The sequence below is a fragment of the Equus przewalskii genome, chromosome 16 (genome assembly GCF_037783145.1).
Source record: "Equus przewalskii isolate Varuska chromosome 16, EquPr2, whole genome shotgun sequence".
Lineage (NCBI taxonomy): Eukaryota > Metazoa > Chordata > Mammalia > Perissodactyla > Equidae > Equus > Equus przewalskii.
In genome coordinates, this window is record NC_091846.1 from 21,496,758 (window position 1) to 21,520,955 (window position 24,198).

The following is a 24,198-nucleotide window of genomic DNA, read 5'->3' on the forward strand; positions in this document are numbered from 1 at the left end:
AATAGGACAGCAGCGGAGTCTCCGATCTGTGGATTTTGATGAGATGACCTTATTCCTGCCGCCATGGGAGCCACTGCCCTTTCCTAGGGCGCCCCCTCCCCTCCTGTGACACATCCCTCTCCCATCACCCCACATCCGGTGAGCACCTTCTACATGGCCCCTGCTTCCTCGGGGCGCTCTCTTACCAGCCCTGCTGGCTCTTGAGCTGCAGACAGGCTCCTGATAGCTGCCTGGGTGGGAAGAGGTGAACCTAACCCATCGAGCCCGTGTCAGCTGCCATCGGCCATGTTAGGCCAGGCCTGACCTGGATTCTGGTGCTGGAGGGCCAGTGATTTACTGCCTCCCCGGGCAGCAGGTGGCCGGGGTATTTTTAGTGTCTGGAGCCTTTAGGAGAAGGGTTGGGTGGGGGTGGGAGGCAGCAGTGAGGTCTGGGGGAGTCATTCTTCCAAGGTTCAAGTTCAAAGCCACCTGATTGTGGGGTCTCTTCCCTAACCTCCTGTGCACTCTCAGGCTGTTGGTGCGAGGGTCCCCACTTTAAAAACCGTCTTCTCGCATCTGTCTGTCTTTTTTCCTTTTCCTGGTCAGTTTGTAAGCTCGAGCTAGAGAAAGGGATAACTTTAGGATGCCACGTTGTTTGGTGTCTTGGAACAGGACTGGACGCTGTTAACACCCTGCATGCAGACTCATTCCACTTCAAGCCCTTTCTGTTCATTGTGTGATCTGATCCTCACACCGACCCCGTGAACTCTGTGGACAGGGGTCATCATCTTCCTTCTATGGAAGAAGAACCTGGTGATGAAGGGTGAGCATCTGCCCAATGCCAGACGGAGTGCATGTGATGGAACCTGAAGCCAGGCCTTGCTGTAAGCAGTGCTGAGTTAGGCCCCGCTTCTGCGGCTCATGAGCAGTGGGATTCAGGGTAAGACATTTAACTGCTTGGTCTCCTTATCCAGAAGCTGAGCATCGTGGTACTTGGCACATACAGTTATGAGGATGAGCACATAGTAAGCATTTAATAAGCCGTTCTTATCCAAATAAAAGCTCACATTTATTTAGCTCTGAGTGGGTCCATGGTCCAGGTCCTGAATATACAACATCACCACTTCCTTCATGTGAGAGAAAATCTCAGAACCAACCATTAAACATGCCAGGGTGTTCAGGCCTAGAGCAGAACAACTGCCCAAAACTGGGCTTCTAAACAGACCCACTGGAGAAAACACAAGGTAAAAATTAAAAAGCCGCTGCACTGGAAGCTTTGTCAGTCCGACCATCTGAGACTGGATTTGAGTTATATTCACACTGCAGTTACTTGGTGGCGTAAATGCTTTTGCAATCCCTTGTCCTTGGCATCCTTTTGTTTCCTTTCTAAGGAAGCATTCTGCCTGTGCCTCAGGGGACAGGAATTTTTGTCAGCACCTGAATGGAACGGTAGTCAGCACCATGAGAGACCTGGAGAAACTGGGACAATGAAACTACCCAGCCTCCTGTGGGGAGTGAGTTGGGGATGGCTATGATTGTAGGTTGTCAACTCCTGCGTGTCACTGAGACCAGGTGAGCTGGACACCCTGGGCTTGTCCTCCCCACAGCTGCCCCTCCCATCTCCAGAGCCAAGCCTGACGAGGCATGCCACTGTGAGCCTCGAGGTCCCCAGCTTGTGGAGAGGCTGCTGTAGACTTGATTTTAGTTTTGCGTGGGTTTGTCAACATGCCATGGATCTGTGGGCGCACTGGGTCCCAGCCTCCCTCCTGGGTGCCTAGGAAACTTATAACCAGACCTCTAACTGCATTTCTTTGTTTATTTAGCCGTTCAGTTTCTATAAGGGCAGAATCTGTCTCAAGCCTCAATTCATTTGCCTGTTGGCCCTGAAACTAAGTAGACCTAGACAGCGGAGAGTAGCTTGGCGGCAATGGTGAAGGTGTCTACATACAAGGAACCAGATCCTTTTCCCGTTAGTACTGGTGCCCAACTGATGCCCAGCCCCGACTCTGGAAAGTGTTATCAGTAGTTTACTGGTTCACTGTAATGTTCTGTGTAGAAAGGATGCATGGCCGTGATCAAACACTGTACCGTATCCCCACCCACCATGCCTTAGAGATTGGCTATTCTCATCATCATATTTAAGGGCTCGGAGATGTCCTGCAGTAGAGAAATGTGTTTAATTCCATTGAACTCAGCATTTCCCCAGTTTGTTGGACCATGGAACTCTCTTTTGAAGTCAATAGCTCGTCATGTCCTTCAGAAATAGTGTATCACAGAATCCACCTTGGGAAGCACTGGCCCAAATCAAGCTACAGTCAACTCGTGATAGCTGTCAGCTGCCTTGACCCGTGGCTGCATTCCGCCCCAGATGGCCTCTCCTTCGGCACTGATCCCTTCTGAAAGTGAACCTGAGCTCATGCCATGATGAGCCAGCCCCACCTGGCCCATCTCCCTGGTTCTAATCCCGCTCAGCCCTGGCTTTCTACCTCATTCCAGTTCGCCTGTAGCTGAGCCATCCTGCGGCAGCAGAGGAGAGAGGACTCTCCTGCATCTTCATATCTGTCACAGCCATCTTCGCTGTCCCCGCCCAGATCAACACTCAGAGAGCGCAGCTCACCTCGAGGCTGGGAACCCCTTGGACAGACATCTCTTGCTCTTCCCTGCTTCCCTCCCTTCCGGTTCCTCATCCTGTGCTCCCAACATGTGTTTGGAATGCCATGGGCCTGGGAGGAGCCTTTTATTAGGTGAGCCGGTCCAGCTAATAAAAATTCAGAAGACTTCAGCGCTGGCTACCCTGGCCAGCATTCTGATATATCACCCCGTTTTTTCCTTGAATACTAACAAGTGAGCCACAGCCCTTGAATCTGCCTGTCCTTCCTCCCGGGTTTCCCTCCTCTCCACACTCCCAGACCCCAGAGCTTTGGTTGAGTCTCTCCCACCTGGCAGCCCCATTCCAAGCAGAGCTGACACTGCAGGAAAGATGAGGGATGCTTTGTTACAGGGCTGGGTGCGATTGAACCCCAGTGGGTCCTGCCCAGCTAAGGTGCATTTCCCGCCCTGCTTCATGATGCTTTCCTCCCCTCTGCTTTGGTCAACGTCATAGAGGAGTCTCTGCTTGGAATCCAATCCCTGATCTCTGGCTTCTAGAACCCATTGCCTGCTCTTTACCCTTTACTAAAACCTGTTCTCAGCATAGGATCTCATCAGTGCATTCACATGACGTTAAGATCAACTTAACACCCCCTAAATGGGAGAGCTTTTTACGGCCAGGGACAATGCCTAGGTGTGAAACTGGGAAACCAAGGAATTTAAGAGTTCTAATATGCAATTTCACACAACTTAAAACTGAGAAGTAGCGTTGTCGCCACCCTCTCCTCCACAACATCCAGGGGTGCATGTTCGTTCCCTTGACATGACCACGTTTATGTTGGACTCTCCCGTATAAAACGTCAGAGCACATGCTAAGTAAGTAGGAGGTCTTTTTCCATCCGCCACCCCTTTCTGAGGTGAAAACTTCTTTTCTTTAGCTCAGAAAGACTCAAGCTATTTTCCTGATTTGTACTCAGGATGCCATCCCTCAGCATCATTTTATAAACCTGTGAAATCTTGATATTAAACCTAGAGAGGCAGTTTCCAACATTCAGTGCCTGTATTAACCAGCTAATGCTAAGGGAAGAAAAACCCACAAAAATCTCAGCAGCGTGCAAAAATAGGCATTGTTCTTCAGAGCTCTGTGTGTTGTCTGGAACTTGGCTGATCCGGGCTAGGCTCGGCCGGCCGACTCTCCCCAGGCTGCAGTGGCTCAGTGCCTCTGCCTCTCACCTCAGGTCCCTGGAGCGCCTTGGGAGCTCTGCTGTACATGTCTCTCATCCTGTCCTCCTTAGACAGCAGGCTAGCTGAAGCTCGTTCACCATGTTCACCTGTGGCACACAGGAAAAAGCCGGAGGATTTCCTTTGCTAGTTGCTGTGAGTAGCATTTTGTTGCAAAGATGCTACAGGGAACCCAGCCATCCTGGGAAACTTCTGAAGGTGACATAGAAAGAAAAAAAAAGAAAGAAAGGGGAAAAAAGACTTGTTTCTTAGTGGCTGGTTCTCACAGCATTACTCCCCCAGGAAGCTCCTCAAGAAGCTCACAGGCTCCCTGAGGCCAGGGAACCGGGACACCACCAGAGCGATTCTGAGGAGGGGCAAGGCAGCAGAGGGCCAAAGCAGACAGCAGAAGCGCAGTGTGGCAACCAAAGAACTTGTCCGTGGCTAAGGGAGGCGAACTTCACGCCTGAAGTGCTGACAAATGGACGGCGAGGAAAGCACCAAGGAAGTGGGGGCCCCTGAGGCCCAGTCAGGTGAAGATCAGCTCTACCCAAGAATCAGAACAGGAGGGACTACCGGACAGACAGGGCGGAGACCCTGACCGAGCCCACGCTGGTTGACTGTGTACACCTAAACTCACCATTAAGTAAGCATGGTTACCAGCGGTGTTTTGGTTGCTCTCAACTTATTTATTTATTATTCAACATGTAGTTTTTATTTTTATAAAAAGAATACAGGTATCTGGTTTAAGAAGTGAAGTAAAAATAGAGGCTTGTAATGGAAAACAGCAGTCTCCTGCCTCACCCCTGCTAACTTCTAATTCCTTTTCCCCAGAAGCTACTGTTTTAGCTGCGTCTTCTGGCATTTTCCATGTTTTTCCATGCTTGCATTGCTGTTTCTTGATTTTTCAACTTTATGCATAACCTATGCTCTTCCCACCTTGGAAGACAAGAATTTAACTCTCTTACACTCTCCCCCATGCTCCCCCTCACATATGTATTTCCCTTCACCCATCTTCCCAATTTAGATATTTTGGTGGAATGAATATTTAGTGTTTATATTATTCTGACTATGTACAAGTTGTTCACAGCTGAGCCATTTAGTGTACTCTGATTACACTTCCTTTCTGTGCAACTTTTTGTTTCCCCAGGAGCTGATAATTGCCTTTTTTTTTTTCTATTTGTTTGCTTAGTTTTCTACATACTTATCAGTAATACAACCCTAAACTATGAAAACTGAAAATGTCACTGATGTAATCAAATAGACAAGGTAAACTATTGGTTTTGTTTCTTTGTTTTTTTGAGGCATCTTTCTTCTGGAAACCATTCGTCCTCTTGCTCCCATCTATACAGGTTGTCCTGGAGGCCTCTGCATAGCTCTTGTTCTGGAAAGGCCTTTGCTTCCCTCTCATGTCTAATTCCATATTGCCTGCATCCCATGTCTTTGTTTTGTTTTATTCTCATAAAAGGTGCACGAGTTCATGCATGTCTGAAAATGTCATCACTCTTATCTTCACGATTGATTGACAATTTGATTGGGTACAAAATTCTAGGTTGGAAATAATTTTCTCTCAGAGGGTTTTCTTTTGCCTTTTTATTTTTATTATTTATTTATTTTTTAAAGATTGGCACCTGGGCTAACAACTGTTGCCAATCTTTTTTTTTTTTTTTTCTGCTTTATCTCCCCCAAACTCGCCCTGTACACAGTTGTATATCTTAGTTGCAGGTCCTTCTAGTTGTGGGATGTGGGATGCCGCCTCACTGTGGCCTGACGGGCGGTGCCATATCCACGCCTAGGATCCGCATCCTGGGCTGCTGCAGCGGAACGCGCGAACTTAACCACTCGGCCACGGAGCTGGCCCCTTCCTTTTTATTTTGAAATAATTTTAGACTTATAGAAAAGTTGCAAAAACATTACAGAGTTCTATCTAATGCCTTTATCCAGCTTCCCCTAATGCTAACATCTCACTTAGCCATAATATAAGGATCCAATGAAGAAATTGACTTTGGTAAACTACCATTAACTCAATTACAGACTTTGGATTTCACCAGTTTCCCAATAATGTTTTCTAGGATGCAGTAGGGTTCCCACGTTACGTTTGCTTGTTGAGTCTTCTTAGTCTCCTCCAATCTGGAACAGCTCCTCAGGCCACCGAACTGGAACGTGTACACCCAACTGCTGTGCCATGGAGCCAGCCCGTTATTCCTTTTTTAATTAATAAATATATTGGTAGACACACTTTAAGACTATGCAAATATCCTATTTATCCTCAAACTTTTACCCACTAATTTTAGCATCCATTGGTGAATCTTGCCTACAATTATTACTGCAATATTCTTTGTTTTTTAAAGATTGGGACCTGAGCTAGCATCTGTTGCCAATCTTCTTTCTTTTTTTTCCCTTCTTCTTCTCCCCAAAGCCCCCCAGTACATAATTGTATACTCTAGTTGTGAGTGCCTCTGTTGTGCTATATGGGACGCCACCTCAGCATGGCCTGATGAGCGGTGCCATGTCTGCGCCCAGGATCCGAACCAGCAAAACCCTGGGCTGCTGAAGCGGAGCGTGCGAACTTAACCGCTGGGCCACGGGGGCAGCCCCTTATCACTGTAATATTCTTAATGGTAATTTTCTATTTCTCATTTCTCTTACATTTATTAATGGAATTCTTTTGTAGGGTAGAGCTGTCTCTTCTCCATTTATTTATCATTCATTTATTTATATCAGCATAGACTTATAGATATTTATTTTGTTCTAGGGGCCATAGTACAATTTCATTGTTCAAATTACCCTCAGAATTGAAGGCTTTGCTCCATTATCTTTTAGACTTCAGTATTGCTATTAAGAAGTTTAGGGACCAGCCCATGGCCGAGTGGTTAAGTTCACACGCTCTGCTTCGGCAGCCAGGGGTTTCACTGGTTCAGATCCTGGGCGCAGACATGGCACCGCTCAACAGGCCACGCTGAGGCAGCATCCCACATAACACAACCAGAGGCACTCACAAGTAGAATATACAACTATGTACTGGGGGGTTTTGGGGAGAAGAAGAAGAAGAAAAAGAAGAAGAAGAAGATTGGCAAGAGATGTTAGCTGAGGTGCCAATCTTAAAAAAAAAAGAAGCTGGGGCTGGCCCCGTGGCCGAGTGGTTAAGTTCGCGTGCTCCGCTGCAGGCGGCCCAGTGTTTCGTTGGTTCTAATCCTGGGCGCGGACATGGCACTGCTCATCAGACCATGCTGAGGCAGCGTCCCACATGCCACAACTAGAAGGACCCACAACGAAGAATATACAACTATGTACGGGGGACTTTGGGGAGAAAAAGGAAAAAATAAAATCTTAAAAAAAAAAATCAGAAAAAAAAAAAAAGAAGTTTAATGCCATTCTGATTCTTTTTTTTTTTTTTTTGAGGAAGATTAGCTGTGAGCTAACATCTGCTGCCATTCCTCCTCTTTTTACTGAGGAAGACTGGCCCTGCCTGAGCTAACATCCACGCTTATCTTCCTCTACTTTATATGCCCACGCCTGCCCACGACATGGCTTGACAAGCAGTGTGTAGGTCCGCATCTGGGATCCGAACCAGCAAACCCTGCGCTGCCAAACATTCAGGCCACCGAAGCGGAACATGCGAACTTAACTGCTGCACCACCCAGCCAGCCCCGCCACTCTGATTCTTGATCTTTTATATATGACCTGTTTTCTCTTTTAGGATGTTCTGAAATTTCATAATATTGTGTTTTTGTGTTTATCTTCATAAAAAAATATGTTTGTATTGGGCATTTCACAGACTCTTTCAAGCTGGAAATTCATGTGTTCTGGGAAATGTTTGTGTTTTATTTATCTGAGAATTCACCTCCCTCTACTCCTCTCCTATTTCTAGAACGCCCATTATTCTGATGCCAACTTTTGGACTAATCTTCAAGTTTTCTTCTGTTTTAATTTCCTATTTTTCATGCTTTATCTTTGTTCTACTTTTTAGGAGATTTTTGTGTCTGCTTTATCTCCCAAGTTCATATTGGATTTTTCAGTGTAGATTTCCAAGAGCTCTTTCTTGTTTTCTAAATATGTTTTATAGCGATCTTGCCTCATGGCTGTGCTGTCTTCTCTTGTTTCTGAGAACACTTATCAGTTGGAGGAAGTGTTCTTTCGCTTCCTGCACTGGTCTTTCTTTCATCTGAGTTGCTTTTTTCCTGTTTGTTTTTGGCTCTTTCGTGTTGGAGGCTTTTTCTCGGAGGTCCTGTCATCCTTTGTCGCCTGTTCACATCTGAGTAATGCCTTGCGCAGGGTGTTCACACTGTGCCTGCTGTTACCCACGGGCCCTTGTGAGGGAAAGAGTGGACCTTTAGCAGGGAGACAGATGTGGCCGTCACTGCCTTTGCCGAGGGGTCAGACTTCGCTCCACTGCCAGTGAGATACGCAGACGTCCCCTGATGTGACGCAGAGTGGAGTAGAGAACTTCACCCACGTGTGTTGCCAAAACAGTCTGATCTGCATCCCGTCGTGCCTTTAGGTCTGACTTCCAGTTGGCAGGATTCACAAGAGATACAGGGACAAGTTAAATGACACCACAAGCAAACAATTAGACAAATCAGATGTGAAATCTTCCTTCGGTTAAATGGCCTGGTCCCTTCAAAATGTCAACAATATGGGGCAAACAAAAGGAAGGGCGACTGTTCTAGGAAGGAGAGTAAAGAGAAATAATAACCAAATGCAATGACATTCTAGGGACAATGGGGGAAATTTGAATATGGATTGAATATTAGAATATGCTAGGGAATTATTTTAAATTTTCTTAGGTGTGATAATGGATTTGAGTTACGTCTGATAATATCCTTATTCTTTGGAGATACTGAAATATGTAGGGGTGAAATATCATGTCTGCAACTCATTTTCAAATGTACAGAAAAAATATATGGACACACATATATATCTAAAGATAAAACAAATATGTTAAGATGTTAACAATTGCAGAACTCAAGAGGTGGGTTTTTGGGTGTTCATTATACTGTCTTTTCAATTTTTCTGTATGTTTACATTTTTCCATAATAAAAAGGTAGGTGGAAAAAAGAGAAAGATACCAAAAAGCTGCTAGAAGCTTGTGTAAGTCCTAGGGACATGGGCAGGACTTATCAACTGGTGAGCCAACTATTTCATCAGAGGACCTTCAAATGTCAACATCATTTGCCTTCTCTCCAGCCTGTCAGAATTCCTAGAGAGGAGCTCCCAGACCCGGCGTGGGGTGTGTAAACCTCACTGCAGCACGTGGGAGCTGAATGGGGAAGGGGCTGAGCAGCCTCATCGGTCAGTTCACAAACGTCCACTGAATTCTCTTCTTTCCATAGATGTCTCACCTCATCCTCAACTGACTAACGCCTCCAGAGCCTAAACCAACAGGACTCTACTGAGCAGCAGAGGGGTAGTTGAATACAATAGTGAGGCCTGTGGGTCTGTCTCTTTGTACAGACTTTCCACCAATTCTGTTTTCAGCCCCACTTTGAAGTTCCCTGATATTCCAAGTCCCAAAGTCTCCTGGGGTTTGGTGCAGAAGGGCTTGCTTATCTACTGGGAGGCTGTACAAAGTGTGGTCTTGGGGCCACATCTCTGCAGAGGGTCAAATTCTGCTGCATGACCTGGGGCAAGTTATTTAACCTCTTTGTGCCTCATCTCCAAAATCAGGGTACGAACTCTTGCATTGTTGGGGGATTACATGAGTTAATACACCTTCAACACTTAGACTAGTGCCTGGCACAAAGTAAATCCTTTGAGCTATACAGACACACACACACATACACCCCCACCCCCAGCCAACTTAGGTTTCCACTTTCTCTGGTCTATAAGGTCACCTTCCATCCTCCGTAATTTTATTGCTATCTCAAGCCTGCTACTCTCTCTTCTGCTTTCTTTGTCTTTGGGGGGTTTGGCCCTTTTTTATAATCTCTTTGCTGTTTCTCTAGTGAGATTTGGGGAGAGAGTAGAATTCCATGTATGTTGCATTTCACAACATTAGACCACGAGTCTCACCGACTTTCTTTCTTTCTCTGTCCCTCCTAAAGACACCCATCAGGTAGTATATTCATCATATTCTAGCCTGAACTCACCGGAGTGTTGCAGGCAGAGCCTGAGGAGTGAATGTCTAGGCTTCTCAGTCAGGTCTCCAGCCAGCTCTTAATGTTCCACCCAGACAATGCCTGAGAAGTTCCCCAGGATGAACCACTGGTCGAGCGTTCCATGAGCTCCTTTCCAAAATCTCCTGCATCATCGTCACCGGTGGAGGGGGAGGAAGGGCTCGTGGCGGGGCCACCCCAAAGCTTGTGGGAGAACGTGTGACCCATGGCTGTGTCAGAACAAAACAACCAGCAGGCTTCTCATCCCCACCCCCAGAGCTCTTGATTCCTCAGGATCATCTGATCGACCTAGAGAACTCGATCTTATCTTCAAAGTGGTAGAAGGGGGTCCCTTTGCAGATGACTTGCTTGAAGAGTTTGGAATATTGGCCTAAACAAATGGACTCCCTCCCCAGGTAGGATTAGGCCCAGGGATTTGTGATCTTCAGTTCCTTTTCTTCCTGGGTTATGGATGTTGTTCTACACTCAGAGAAGCCCCACTCAAAGTGTAGGATACAACTGAGGAAAAAGTGGCTTTTCCAATTAAAAACTGAAGCCACCTTCTGACTGCTTGTCCCTTGTGATGAGGATCAAGGCGTCCTGCCCTACATACTGATCTATATCATCCTCCGGGAAGCATAAGACGTCCTGACTTAATCCCATCTGATTGCTAGCCAAAGTTACAGGACCACCCAATAACAGACCCCAGCTGCACTGATACCATTTTAATGACTTTTTACATAATCTTTCCTTTGTCTTGTAAAGAGAACTTACATACCTATGCCTTAAATTTGGCCCTACCCTCAACCCATGTTTGCAGCTCTTACTGCCCATGGGTCTGTCCCCATGCTACTCCATGCTATTCTCTGAATAAAAGAGCACTACTGCCAGACCTTGACAGTCCAAGAAATCTTTCTTTTGACTCCTTGACTCACGAGCCCGAATCATCTTGGACTTTAGCACTTTATATTGCACAGAAATAAAGAGCTGGTGCTGCTGATTTTCCAGTTGCCATGCCCCACCCTTGTGTACCCTGTTCCGCACCCTGGGAAGCCAATCCCTGATGGAGACAATGGGAGAGCGGGAGGAAGGAGGGGCCAGATTATTAATTCCCTTCTCACTCCCCATCCTGAAGGGGTGATCCTGGGCTAGCCAGTTAGTTCTGTGCTCGAGGCCACCTTTTCAAAGTGCCTGAGAAGGTGGCCCTCCCACACACCCAGACCTTCCCTCTTGGACCTGCTTTCTGCACACAGTAGGTTCTTGCTGCATGGACAATGACAGATATGTGGCCCACATTCATTATAGCTTTAGGCAAGTTGTGACATTCCAGCCCTTTCTTTTTTGGCAGCACCCCTATACTTCTTTCAGCTGTTTTCAACTTTGAGCTTTGCTTCTTATAAATAAATGAAAAGCAATAGGATATATTGGCGTATATGAGGAAGCCATTGGGTTTAAAACTAACTCGGCTTGACCTTGTTTTTCCAAAAGGGCCTGACATGGCCTGTTGAGCACGCATTGTACATCTACTTAAAACGTTTACAATGTCCCAAAGACAAGAATGATGACCTTAAAGATAGGGATGTAGCTTAATCTCTGCGCCACTGGGCTGGCTCTATATCAACATTTCTTTAAGGATAAGCATCTCTTCCTGGAAGCTAAGCTTTAATTACTGAACTGCTGTACTCACATTGTGACCACTGACCTGCTGACTACAGACCTGCTGTGTCGGCTAAACATCTCATGACAGTAATAAAAGAGACATTCCTGTTATCTGTGATGCATGCTCTTTGTTCCAAGACAATATATAGCCACTCTATACACCCCACTTCTTTGGTGCCCTCCCATCCTTGGGGAAGGAAGACCCTGGGCTATAATCCTCAAACTTGGCTCATAATAAACTCACTCCAATTTTGATTTTTTAGATTGATTATAGATTATTTGCATCAAGACTTCCTTAACAAAACCTCTCCTGAAAACATCTTGAGAATTCATTCACATTTAAAGGGAAATCCCAGGGATGACTCTGCGATTGTAGAATTTCAGAGAGGAGTGGAATAGAGTGTAGGGTTCAATGCCCAGGCTTCTGAAATCATTCCTATGGATTGAACCTACAAACCTTTGAAGGAGGAGGGTGCATTTAAAGTGTGTGGAGGAGACACTAATCATGGGCTTTTGCTTCTCAGTTGAAAGTGCTTTGGACTGGGGAGGGGCAGAAGAGAAGCACCAGAACAGAGATGTTAATAGAGGTGGTAGGGAGGAGCATGGAGGCTAAGGGCCTGGAGTTTCAGAATCGCAAGAGCAGTCTTGGACCCTGCACTCCCACCACCTCTACCCTTTCACCAGCCATGGCACCCTGTTTACTCCAGAACAAATCTGGGTCTGAAGAATTCTAAGAGTGGGAGAAGGGGTCTGGCCCCCAGAACTCTATGCTTCATTTGCAATTTTAACGCTCTTTAGCATGACTTAATATTAATAGTGGTCCGTTGTTGAAAGTGAGACTGTGTGTTCAAGGGCGGGGACTGTGCTTGTAGCTCCTCCATCCTTGTAGCTCTCGCACATAGCTCAGTGCAGTGCACATAGTAGGTGCTCAAGAGATACAAGTTGACCAGATGAGCACATTATCTTACTGAATTCTCACCAGAACTTTCTGAGGTACCTCTTATTATCATTCCCATTCTGAACAGGAGGCAGCCGGGGCTTAGTTGGGTTAAATAATTTGCCCCAGCTTACCCAGCTGGTGAGGAGTAGAGCTGGTGTTCTAGTCAGTTCTGACTGACTTCAAGGGCAGGCTCCCAGCCCGCTCACTCAACTGCGGACTCAGACAGCACCAACTGAGCAGAGGGTGGGGCTTGCATCTCCATCTTGGTAGTGATTCTCTTATAGAAGAATTTTCATAACCCTGAAAATCTTTATATACATTTCTTTTTTTTTAAAAAAAAAGAAATTTATTTTTCCTTTTGCTCCCCAAAGCCCCCCCGGCACATAGTTGCCGGCACATAGTTTTAGTTGTGGGTCCCTCCAGTTGCGGCATGTGCGACACCACCTCAGCCTGGCTTGATGAGTAGTGCCATATCTGTGCCCAGGATTCAAACCGGTGAAACCCCAGGCTGCCAAAGCAGAGCCTGCAAACTTAACTACTCGGCCACGGGGCCAGCCCCAATATATACATTTCTTTGTATCCTTTATATTTTTTCTTCCAGGTTAAGCCAACACTTAATGCCATACAAAATTGAAGTTTGCGGAATTCAAAGAAAAGGTAGAATAAAAATTGCAAAATGATATGGTGTCATTCTCATAATCCAGAGATAATTTATAATCATGATGCCTCCTTTTATTTGAAGAATTAGAAGTGATTTTATGAGAATAAATTTGTATAGGTTTGCAATTTCACGCTTGAAGTAAGCTGCAAAGATATCCATGTGTTCCAGGCTGCTGTGGGGAGGCAAGGAAGAAGGAATCGTTATTAGGTTTTAGCTTGAAATCTGAGGCAGAACAATGCCATTTCTCATGGAAAATTTTTAATACTTATAATCTGAAGCTGCATAACCATATTTCCTTAATGGTGAATGTGTCAGAGTAGAAACCAAGACAATGTGGTAAAAATAAAAGACTTTTTTCCTTTCTAAAATTGTTTTTGTTTTTCCTGAGCTGCTGCTTTTACGAGCCGTGTGGGTAGGGAATGCATGGGTCACCGTCCACTGCCGGAGAAATCTTTCTTGGTAAGTCCAGAGGCACTCACGGGGCCTCATAATCTTGCAGGAGGAGAGTGCCCTGGGTCAGACGGAATTCATGTCCATCATTCCTGATGAAGTGCCCTCCAGAAACCTTGTAGATGTGTTCGGGTTGATTACCCACGTCGTTTTACTAATCAGGGGAGCAACTAGAACCTCGCAGACCCAGGCCAGTGGGGTCTGGTGGGGGGAAAGAGAATTAAAACCAAATCTCCTGCCAACCCAGAAAACCTCTCCACAGAGGTGGTAGAGAAAGAAAACAGTTTCGTTCTTGAATAAGCGTTAAGCCAGAATGTGATGTGCATCGCAGGCAAGGCGCTGAGAGATTGCACAGACAGAAAGAAATCTCAGCCTTTACACAGCCAGGCAGATACAGCCCGTTACCTGCATGGTCTCACGATAAACAATAACCAGTCCTCAAGTCGCAGGACCTGACGGCACCATTTGTCACACAGCGTTCATCCTAGATTCACTTGGAAATTGGGGTCACCATCTGTGTTAGCTAATTGGATTCATCCTAAAGAAAAACAAACTTCTCATGTCTTTATGACAGGAGGTTGGAGCACCGCTCCCGCCCAGTTAGGCTCCTCTCCTCGCACAGAGGTTGGGAGACAGGGGCCCCATCTCCCTTGAGGATTACATTTCAAAGGGATGGTGCCCAGGTCCTCAAGAAAGACATTCCTGAGCCCTAAACCTGGCAAGAGGCTCATTTAGCTTTTAAAAAGATTTGCATACATTTCAAAGAGACAGAGGAAAGAATTTACAAGTTTTCTAAAGGAAATGCTCTAAGAAAAGGGAGGGAGGAGAAATATCTTCCCCTATTTTCAACAGGGAGTGTTAAGCCTCTTATGTTTAACCTGTATTTGCCCTTACAGGCCCAAGAGGTGGCAGCAAAGGCTGGGGTTTCCACCTCCCACTCAGGGACTCTCCCATCTTGATCCAGGCTCAGGCAAGAGGCACAGACTTATTACCACTCTCATCATTCCTGTCTGTCGGAAGGCAGAGGATGTGGGGGCAGGGGGGTTCCTGGAAGAGAGCAGCCGCCCCACCCTTGTCGACTTGCATCATGTTGGTTCTGAGGAAAAGGCGAATGTTTTTTGAGGTGACCTCACCACCTCACCTAAGGCTGAGGCTGGGACTGACGTGTCGACGAGCGACCTAAAGCCTCGAGGACGAGAAGGAAAGGCAAGGTCCCAGCTCACCCACGTGTTGGGTGACACTTTCAAGGACACAATTACCCCAGCCTCAGCCAGAGGAGGCGAGCGTGTAGAACTGTGAGGATGGACAACTGAAAACCAAAACTCAGCAGGACCAAACCAAAACTCCACTCCTGTGGTTCTTACTTTCACCACAGGATTGATTCTGACCAAGAAGGGAAGGAGAACAATCTTCAAAATCAAAGAGTCAGAAAGGGAGAAACTCAACCTTCTGCACAAAGGGGTAATCAGTTCTCCAAAGCAGAACAATTCTCATTGGACACAGCGGTTGCAGGAAAAAACCATCTGATTCGTTTATACGATTAAACCATCTGATTCACCTATGCATAAGAAGGAAACAGACACGTGCTGTTCTGACCTTACAACCACATCCGCTCTGCACATTCCCGCTCCTTGCCTCACTCTCATGGATTAATGGGGGGCTGATGGATCTGAAAGGTGTGGGTGAATTGGAACAGGGACCTCTGAGTGAAAAATACTTCTAGGGGAAGGAGAGCACCATTTAAAAAACAAAATAAAACAGAGATCAGGGGCGATCCTGGTGGCGTAATGGTTAAGTTCACAGCCTCCCCTTCAGCGCCAGGGGTTCTGGGTTTGGATCCAGCACGGACTTACACACTTCTCATCAAGCCATGCTGTGGGGGCATCCCACATACAAAATAGAGGAGGATTGGCACAGATGTTAGCTCATGGACAATCTTCCTCAAGCAAAAAAGGGGAAGATTGGCAACAGATGTTAGCTCAGGGCCAATCTTCCTCACCAAAAAATAAAATAAAATAAAATAAAAAATAGCACGACTTGTTTTCCCTGTGTTGTGGCTCTGTAAAATATATACATATAAATACATGTATGCATATATACATGTATCTTTGAGCAGAAAAGCAGGAGGGGAGGCCCTTCTGTCTACCCACCCAGGCTTCCATGTCCCCAAGGGCTCCGGCCTGCCTCAGGTGGGGAGGCAAGAACTGAGGCCACCCTGCTGACTACTGACCGCACCCCCTCTCCCCCTCCCTTCAGTTGGTGACAGCAAGGGGTGTGGATTCCCAGTGATAAGGGCCAGCCTTGACCTGTTGCCACTCCTGCTCCCTGGCGGGGAAGGCTAGCTCCCTCGTGGTCTTCAGGGAAGGTTTTGAAAACGGATGGGGTCCCACCCTCCCCCCAGAGCCATTAGTGTCAGGGTGGAAGCAGAAGGAGGGATTGGTAACCCTGGAGTGGGGAAGGCCAGGCCACTGCCCAGACACAGTAGCACATCCTTGCCGCCTCCCCCAACCCCCCGGGGCCCTGGCTCTGGGCCCTGCGCCTGGTCTCACTGGCCACCTCTAGGGGCTCAGCCTTTCCCGAGGCTGGGGTCCTGCCCTATACCCCACTACCTGTGCCAGCCCTTCCACACTCTCCTCTCGGGCACTTCTTGGCTCTAGGTCCCCACTTAGCACCCACCTCCCACACAGACTAAGAGTCAGGTCATTCTGAGTGTAACATGTTCTAGAAAGAGTATGTATGACTTTTTGTTGTTGTTTGAACTACAGAAGATGCCTGAAGTATAAGTTTGTGCTGCCATTTTGGCTCTCAAGCCAATGAGCCTCTTGGCGTTCTCATGTTTTGGATTTTGTTCTGGACAGTTCAGAGGACCTGGGGACTCCGTGCCATGACACTCGGGTCAATAGCTTGATTACTCACCCAGGTGTTTTATGAGCAAGTCTCAGTATCTGACATTGTTTCAGGCTTTGACAAAGGCCATAGGATGTAAGGGACGGCCTCTCATCTCTAGGAATTTATGCTATGTCTGGGGAGACCACATACTCACATGTGGAACCTCCCCAGTTAAGGCGGAACCATGTTGGGCACTAGGAAGGGGGCCCTGGCCAGTCAGCACCACAGGAGTTCAGAGAGAGGATGAACGGGGGCTGGCGTGTGCAGGCAAAGCTTCCTGCAGAGGTGGGGTCCGAGGGTCCTTAAACAGTGGGCAGGATTCCAACAGTAGGCGGGGAGAGGAAAACCTAGGTCTGAGGAGGAGCAGGGGAGTCGGGAGGCTTCCCTAAGTGTGTGTGACCCTGGAGGACTGCTGCCACCTCTGGGGTCACTACTGCAACTACAAGCACTGTCTGCTGACATGGAAGGTTGACAGGCCAGGGCACACACATAGACGGGAATCCAACATCCCAGGAGGGTGCCCCAGGGCCTTGCGTCCTGTAGGATTCCCATGCTCACTTCAGGCAAGGGGGCTTTTTCCAAGGGACCCGATGAAAGGCAACTTCCTGGGGCTTATTAAAACCAAGCACACCTCTCTTCAAGGATCTGGAGCTGTCGGCACACCCCCAGACCTACCTGCTGGCCCCCTTGTCCACGTTTCTCATCCCGCGAGGAGCACACACCTGGGCAAGAGCAGGGTGTGTCCCAGTGTCAGAGAGGAGACTGGCCTGGCTGAAGCAGGGGGACTGTCAAGAGAATGGGGAAAAGATGCCCACAGCATGATGGGGCTGCTGCGGTGACAGGATGTTCGTTCAGACCAATGTGCCAATAGTGTGCATATCAGTCAAAAGGCACTCTGGTCATCCTCTTACCTGTCTTGTTGCCTTCAGAATCCTCTCTCCACCCAAACATGGCTGCTGCACAGGTTATCTTCCTGAGTACAGATCTCATCATGTCACCCTCCTGTCAGCACCTGGGGAAGGCTCTGGGCCATGTACCAGAACACGTTCAGGACATCTAGCCGCATGATACATGGATCCTTTCCCCTTACAGAGTCAGAGAAATGTTGAGTAAACTATAACCAAAAAAATATTTTATTTTAATATATGCTGTCGTTGAGCAAAAGAAAGGGAAATCCTCAAGTGGCAACAATGAAGAGAGAAACCACATCCATACAGTTAAGTGTAAGCTGGAAGCCTGGAGCCCATGCAGATCCTAGAGGAGCCGAACTGAGGCTCTAGGTACTGGGCTGAGGTGACACATCTGTACGGAATGGGAGACGTGGCCTTACGCTTGCTGGGAGGAGAGAAACTTTTGGTCTGAGGTCAGCAGAAAAGCAAGAGCATCAAAGAGATACCCTTTCCTTAAAAGGGGATTCGAAAGTGCTGCCCACGAGCTCAGGGAAGGACGAGGAAGCACATAGCCTATCTTGGGACGTGGGCGCAAAGAAAAAATCATCTGACAGAAATTGAGACCCTGGAGCCCGTGCTCTCACACAGGAAAGGTAAAGCCTACTGAAGACAAGCTCACGATAAAAAGCAACAAATCACGTAAGGAAATGAGGCTCCGTGAGCACGAACCAGCAGGTGCATCAGCAGGGTACCTGGTGTCTCGAGGACTGCAGATAATGGAACAATCTGAAAGAAGCTATCAACACGTCCATACCCAGCATTTCAAAAGCAGAACCCGGAGGTTCTGGCCCCTGTCCCACACTGTTCCTCCTATGTCTACCTTCTCAGTTCATGCCATTCCAATCCCTCCTGTCATGTAGACTCAAGGTCTTGAGCCGTCTTCAAATTCTTACTCTCTCGGCTTTTTCCCTTGGAAACGGCTCTCAATTTCCTCATCTCTCTTCCTTTCCTCTGCTACTGCGATGGGTATCTAGCTGGTCTCCCTGCCTTCCCACCCCCAGGGTCCCCTCTTTCTCCTTATTCCGCCCCCACACTGCCACTAAGTTATCCTCCTAAACGTCAAGTCACATGATTTCACTTCACCAAGCCAAACTCCTGATTATGAAAGTCCAAGCCTTTCCCAACTTAAACTTTTTTTCCAGTTTTATTTCCTATTTAATGTGCCACCCTCGCCCACTCCTCCACCCCTACAGCCACCACTCGGGTTTACTTATCCTTCCTACACTCTCCCTCGTGCTTCCAAGCAGTCTCTTCCCTCGGACTAGATGCACCCCCATCGCAGCTGCTGATTGAAGGTCAACCTCAGCCTCAACCTTCTAGAAGTTTGTGGAACAATGAAGTCATCATTAGGGCTAGACATGTCTGGTTTCAAACTGCAGTTATGTCACTTAAGCTCTGTGCCTCAAGCAAGTTAAAACCTCTCCAAGCCTCAGTTCTTAATTCAATAAAATGGGAATGATACCTCCTTTGCAGAGTTGGGGGAATTAGAGATAATCTCTGACCCTGGTAAGTGCTCGATAAGCAGTTGCTGATTGAGCCTCTGTCCTCGCATTTTTATGGGAGCTATAGTCTACTGCTTCCCCAACCAGGGCTCCAGGAGGCCTGAGGCCTTGTCTCATTTGTCTTTGTATCTTTGCACTTTCCTGTGTCTGACTCAGGAAGTCTTGAAACACGTGAATTGACAAATATTGGAAAGAACTAGGCACACCTAACCTGAGGCAGGGAGGGAAGACTTTGGGTAGAGGGACCTTGCAGATCTGAGACGTTGGAAGGGTCTGGAAGGCCAATTTATATTGTGTCACTCCAGAGAGGGCAGAACTACCACCAGGAGCTATAAGGAGGCCGATGTTAGCCCAGGATGGGGAGGAAGAGCCAACATTTAGAGCTGGTTAACACGAGAGCAGATGCCAAATATAAGCCGTGTGCCATTAAAAAACTCAGATTATAGAAAGTATTCATTAATAACAAGAGTGATTTGTTTCTCTTATAGATATCTTCAAAATTCACACCTTCCGTCAGGAGGACCTGGTTCATATCTAAAAGCTCAGTGCCTTTTGCCACAAATTCAATGCTCTCCATATTTTTTTTTATTTAAAAAAAAATTTTTTTTAAGATTTTTTTTCCTTTTCCTCCCCAAAGCCCCCCAGTACATAGTTGTATATTCTTCGTTGTGGGTCCTTCTAGTTGTAGCATATGGGACGCTGCCTCAGCGTGGTTTGATGAGCAGTGCCATGTCCACGCCCAGGATTCGAACCAATGAAACACTGGGCCGCCTGCAGCGGAGCGCGCGAACTTAACCACTCGGCCACGGGGCCAGCCCCTCTCCATATTTTTTGATTAAATGAATGAATAAACAAATGAAATCATTGATTAATCTGATCTTTATGGAAACATATGTGCTACAAGAAGGAAAAAGAGAAGGAAAAAAGAAATTAAAAAATGAAGCGTTTTAGAAAAAGACCAACACAAGATGACAAAAGGGTAGAGAATAGTTACATGGGATTGGAGACGAGGATAAATTTTGGAAGGCCCGAACCCCTGGCTGAGCGCCCCAGTGAACTTCTAAACCCAAGATTCTGTGGGAGCAGCCTTGCTGGCTCAATCCTGCCGGCCCTGGCTGCTTGCACTCAGAGCCGTCAAGGCACGTGCCCAGGGACTACTAGGGAAAATTGCTCGTAAGATCAGGACCACGTCCAGACCATATTCTCATCGGATTTTGAAACCTCTTTCCCTCCGTGAATTTAGGTATTAATGTTACACAGCCACTTGTCGCTCTATTATTACAATTGCTCTGTTCACACTTAGTAATAAGTTATTAAATGAAGTTGGTTGAGGTATATTTTTATCCTTACAGTATCATTCAAAGAATAGTTGGTTTTCAACATAAAAACCAGTGCCAAAAGTCCCAAAAAGAAAACATCTTGTCCAAGAGCAGAAGGATTTCTTGTTTGATAAACTGAGTTTAAGATTCTCAAGGGTTGGCTGGTTCTTCCAGTTCAGACGAACCGAAGATAAGCTGCTTTGTGCAGGTCAAGACTTCCTGCTCTCCCCAGTCCCTGCCCTACCTGCGCTCACCTGGAGACACACCGCCTGCGGGACTTCAGGAGGCTCCTCAGGCTCTGCAGGGCCTCGGGCAGCCCCTGGCCAGTGAGGGCGCTGCAGGCCCGGAGCTCCCAGCAGCGGTCCTGGAATCTCTCCAGGCCCAGCCTGTCTCTGATCTCAAGCAGCGGCAGAGCATCAGGTGCCTCCTGCTTGTTAGCCAGCACCAAGAAAGGAACACCAGCCATGCTGGGGTTGTCTAGGACTTCCATGAGCTCAGCCACGGCCTCGGGCAACCGGGCTTCATCTGTGCTATCCAGCACATACACAAGGATGTCCGTGCCTTCTAGGTAGTCCTTCCAGTTGGCTCTGAGCTGAGTCTGCCCCCCAACATCCCAGAGAGTCAGAGATACATGCCCTGGGGCTTCAAGAGGCTCCACATTGAAACCGATGGTGGGCAGGGTCTCCACCAGCTGGTCGCCTTTCAGTTTGTACAGGAGCGTGGTCTTGCCGGCTGAGTCGAGGCCCATCATCACCACCTGGGCTTCCACCTTGTGACCTCGGGAATTCACAGAACCCATGGTGGCTGCTGCTAAATCCTAGGGGAGAAAGGCCAGGTGCACACATCAGCCATTCTTTTCTTAGGGAACACAAACCCATGCAGGCTCACGGAAGAAGAGAGGCTACTCCAAAAGCAGGAAGTGTCTTTACAATGTCAGGTTTCAAATGCAAGCCTGGGCTCTGAAAGGGCTGGGAAGTAAGGGCGGGTGAGTCACCATCAGCTGACCTCTCTCCAGGGGGTGGGGGCTGGGGGCAGGGAGGGGGAAGGCCGCTTCAGAGAAAGTGGGCTCACATTCCTCAGCAGTTAGAGAAGGAGGCGAAAGGAAGCTCCAGTCAGACATTCCTAGTTCAGTAGCAATGACCAAAAGATGTCTTCAATTCTTGCTAGTTTGTGGCTTTTAGCCTCCTGTTCCTCCTGTAAGCCTAGACCCTGAAATGGACGCTATCTTGGGTCCAGTGCACTGAGGGAAGAGGGTGGCCCCGGCTCATAGTAACTCCTGCTGCCCTTGGAACTCCCCGCAGGACCAGCAGCGTGCCCTGTAAACACTGGCTATTCATAAATACTGTCAACTGGGGACAAATTTACCAGTCAGAGCAAAGTGGTTTCTTCCAACGTCTTACCCAGGTAAATCACCTCTAGAACACTACTCACGTTTTTCAAGAATCTCAAATTTTAAGCCTAAGACCTGTTCCCAACTTAGTCAGAGGAAACCTGGCTGGGACAGGTGAAGGGACATCTCACCACCAGGAGAATATTTCAGCTGCCCCCGGAGGAAAATAAGACAGCCTCTGTTCATTCCTCATCCCGGGGGTAGAAGAGAAAACACTGAAGTTACCTCCGTGTTATTAGGCTGTGGCCCAAAGCTCCTCCTCTGCGGCTCCTGTGTGGCTGCTTTCTGCCAGTCAGTAATGTCCCAAGAGTGAGATGTGGAGGAAGTGTGGTGACTGCTGCTGTTTCTCTTTTTTCTGCTTCCTTTTCCCAGGTGGTTGGGGGTTGGGGCGGGCTCCACTGCCCCTCCCTCAGCCCTAGGGGTCCCTGAGCAGTCCTCTGGCTGGGAAGATGCCACCAGGACGTGGCCAGCCCTTCAGCTCTGGATAGGGCAAGGTCCAGCACCAACTCCTGATTCTTAGGAGCTCAGACTCAATGCAGGAAGGAGAGTGACCCTTCGGAGCTGTGCCCAAGATCGGCTCCTTTCTTTTTCTCTTCCCCTTACAATCCTGTGACCTCCTGGGTGGGGAATTCTGAGAATTGGGCCTTTTCCTTCCAGCACGTGCCTCAGTGTTTTTCTGCTGCCTGGAGATTCTGTCGTTTGCTTGGAACCATAGATGCTTTAAGAAACTGCCTAAGTATGATTAAAACACTCTAAAAAATAGGTGTATCGGTTGAAGGTAAACCGTAACAATTTAAAAGTTGTGTTACTGTGGCGGAACTATGGGCAACTAAAGTTATTGCTTAATTTTTTCTTGAACGATATCATTATGTTTTTCCCAGTAAAAATAATATCTTCAGAAAATATAATTTTTAAAAATTTGGCTGGTCAGAATTTGGTAGCTCTCTGACTAGGATCTGAGTTGTAACCAGTAACGTTCGTGTAGCGCTTTCTGCTTTCCTACACGTGACCTCATTAAAATGTCAAGAACCAAGTTGGGGGTTATTATGATGCTCCATTTTACAAATGAAGAAACAGGCTCAGACAGGGTAAATAATTTGCTCATGATCCTGCTGGGGTTTAGAATCATCTGTTTCTCTTTCACCTTGTCGTCTACTCACTGAGAAAGTGCTCTGTACACAGCTAACACTCCATTGTAATTGTGGTTGTCAGGCTATTATGTTTTCATAGGAAGCAGTGTTAGGAAAAGTCAGAGACATGGACGCCACTGCGTTAGGGCCTCCACTGTGTTATGTGTTGTTGACGTGACCATTGTGCTGCTCTTTTGAGGGCCTGTGGGTGTAGGCTCCTGTCGTTTTGCAAAGGCCGGGGAGTGTGGTGAGAGACAGAAGCAAGATAGAAGGGATGACGGAGGTGGAATTATTGTCAAAGAAAAACCAGAGCTGGACAGTAGTTAAAGTAGCAAAAATAGATCTTACTCAGGACTATCGCAATAGGGGAAGAGAGACGTCAGTGTAGAACTGGGCTCAGCTCCATGTACAGCATGGGCAGGTGGGGGTTTACAGCCCAGGAGCAGGACAGGGGTCAGTGGATGGAAAATTACCAAGAGGAAACACGAAGGATAAAGGGGGGTTCTGGCTAAGCTGACCTAACAGGATTCTTGCTGAAGGGGGATCAGACGTCTAGAAGAGGGGCAGGGGTGAGGGACCCGATCAGATATCAAGCATGATTGGATATTGAGAGTGGGGATTCTGATTAAACCGACTCAGCAGGGTTCTTGCTAAAACTCGATTTTACAAGGCAGTGCACAGATGGGCCTAGGAGAAGGTTTAGGAGCCTGAATAAAGTTTGGTCAAGCAAAGAATCTTCGTCGTTATCCCAGGGCAATCTCAAAGCCATAAAGACCATCTGGAGGAGGGCTTGTCCGTCTCGTCTGTGGCGCAGGGCAATCAGATCAAGCTGGGACTCAGTCCCGTCTGGGCCCAGCTGATGAACCAGTGGGAATCCTGCCAGGACTGGATCTGCAGGAGGATTGGGGTGGGCAGGCTAAGAATTAGGTGTGCCTGGGGGCACATGTCTGAGGCCCGGGGCGGGGGGGTGCGGGGGACAGTAGGAGCTGAAGAAGACGTGACTTGAGGGGCTCAGAGGCACCATGCCAGGCTGCTCAGTGACACAGTGAGGGGAGGGACACTTCCCCTGGCCTCCTGCCCCAAAGATTCTGGGGAAACCTGCGGCCACATGGGCAGTGTACAGGGCATCCAGAGACCCCTCTTTGGTGTTGGCCCTGGGATCTTGGAGAGGCACTGCCCTTCAGGGACACTGCTCAGGCTCTCTCAGAAATAAGGGAACCTTTCTTGAGGGCTAAAGTCCTGTATTAACTGGAGAAGATGAGAGCCAGGGAGATAGCCATCACTTTGAATATGACCCTAGTTCTACCCAAGGCCCTTGTGGGCCGAGTTACCTCTGTACTCCCCAACCCCACCCCTTCAGCTCAACAAGGAGGGGAGCTTCTCATTGGACACTCTCACATGGGGAGCTTAGAAGGGCTGCAGTC

General features: G+C 47.7%; 1 protein-coding gene across 1 annotated transcript; it reads right to left on the reverse strand.

Moving 5' to 3' along the window:
* Window positions 1-19,796: 19,796 nt before the first annotated feature.
* Window positions 19,797-22,243, reverse strand: ARL11 (ARF like GTPase 11). Its single transcript, XM_008538807.2, has 2 exons — window positions 21,870-22,243; window positions 19,797-21,071 (listed from the first exon to the last, which is right to left on the reverse strand). Exon 2 carries the CDS (start codon window positions 21,051-21,053, stop codon window positions 20,505-20,507), a length of 549 nt encoding a protein of 182 aa, XP_008537029.2. The 5' UTR covers window positions 21,054-21,071; window positions 21,870-22,243; the 3' UTR covers window positions 19,797-20,504.
* Window positions 22,244-24,198: the final 1,955 nt, after the last annotated feature.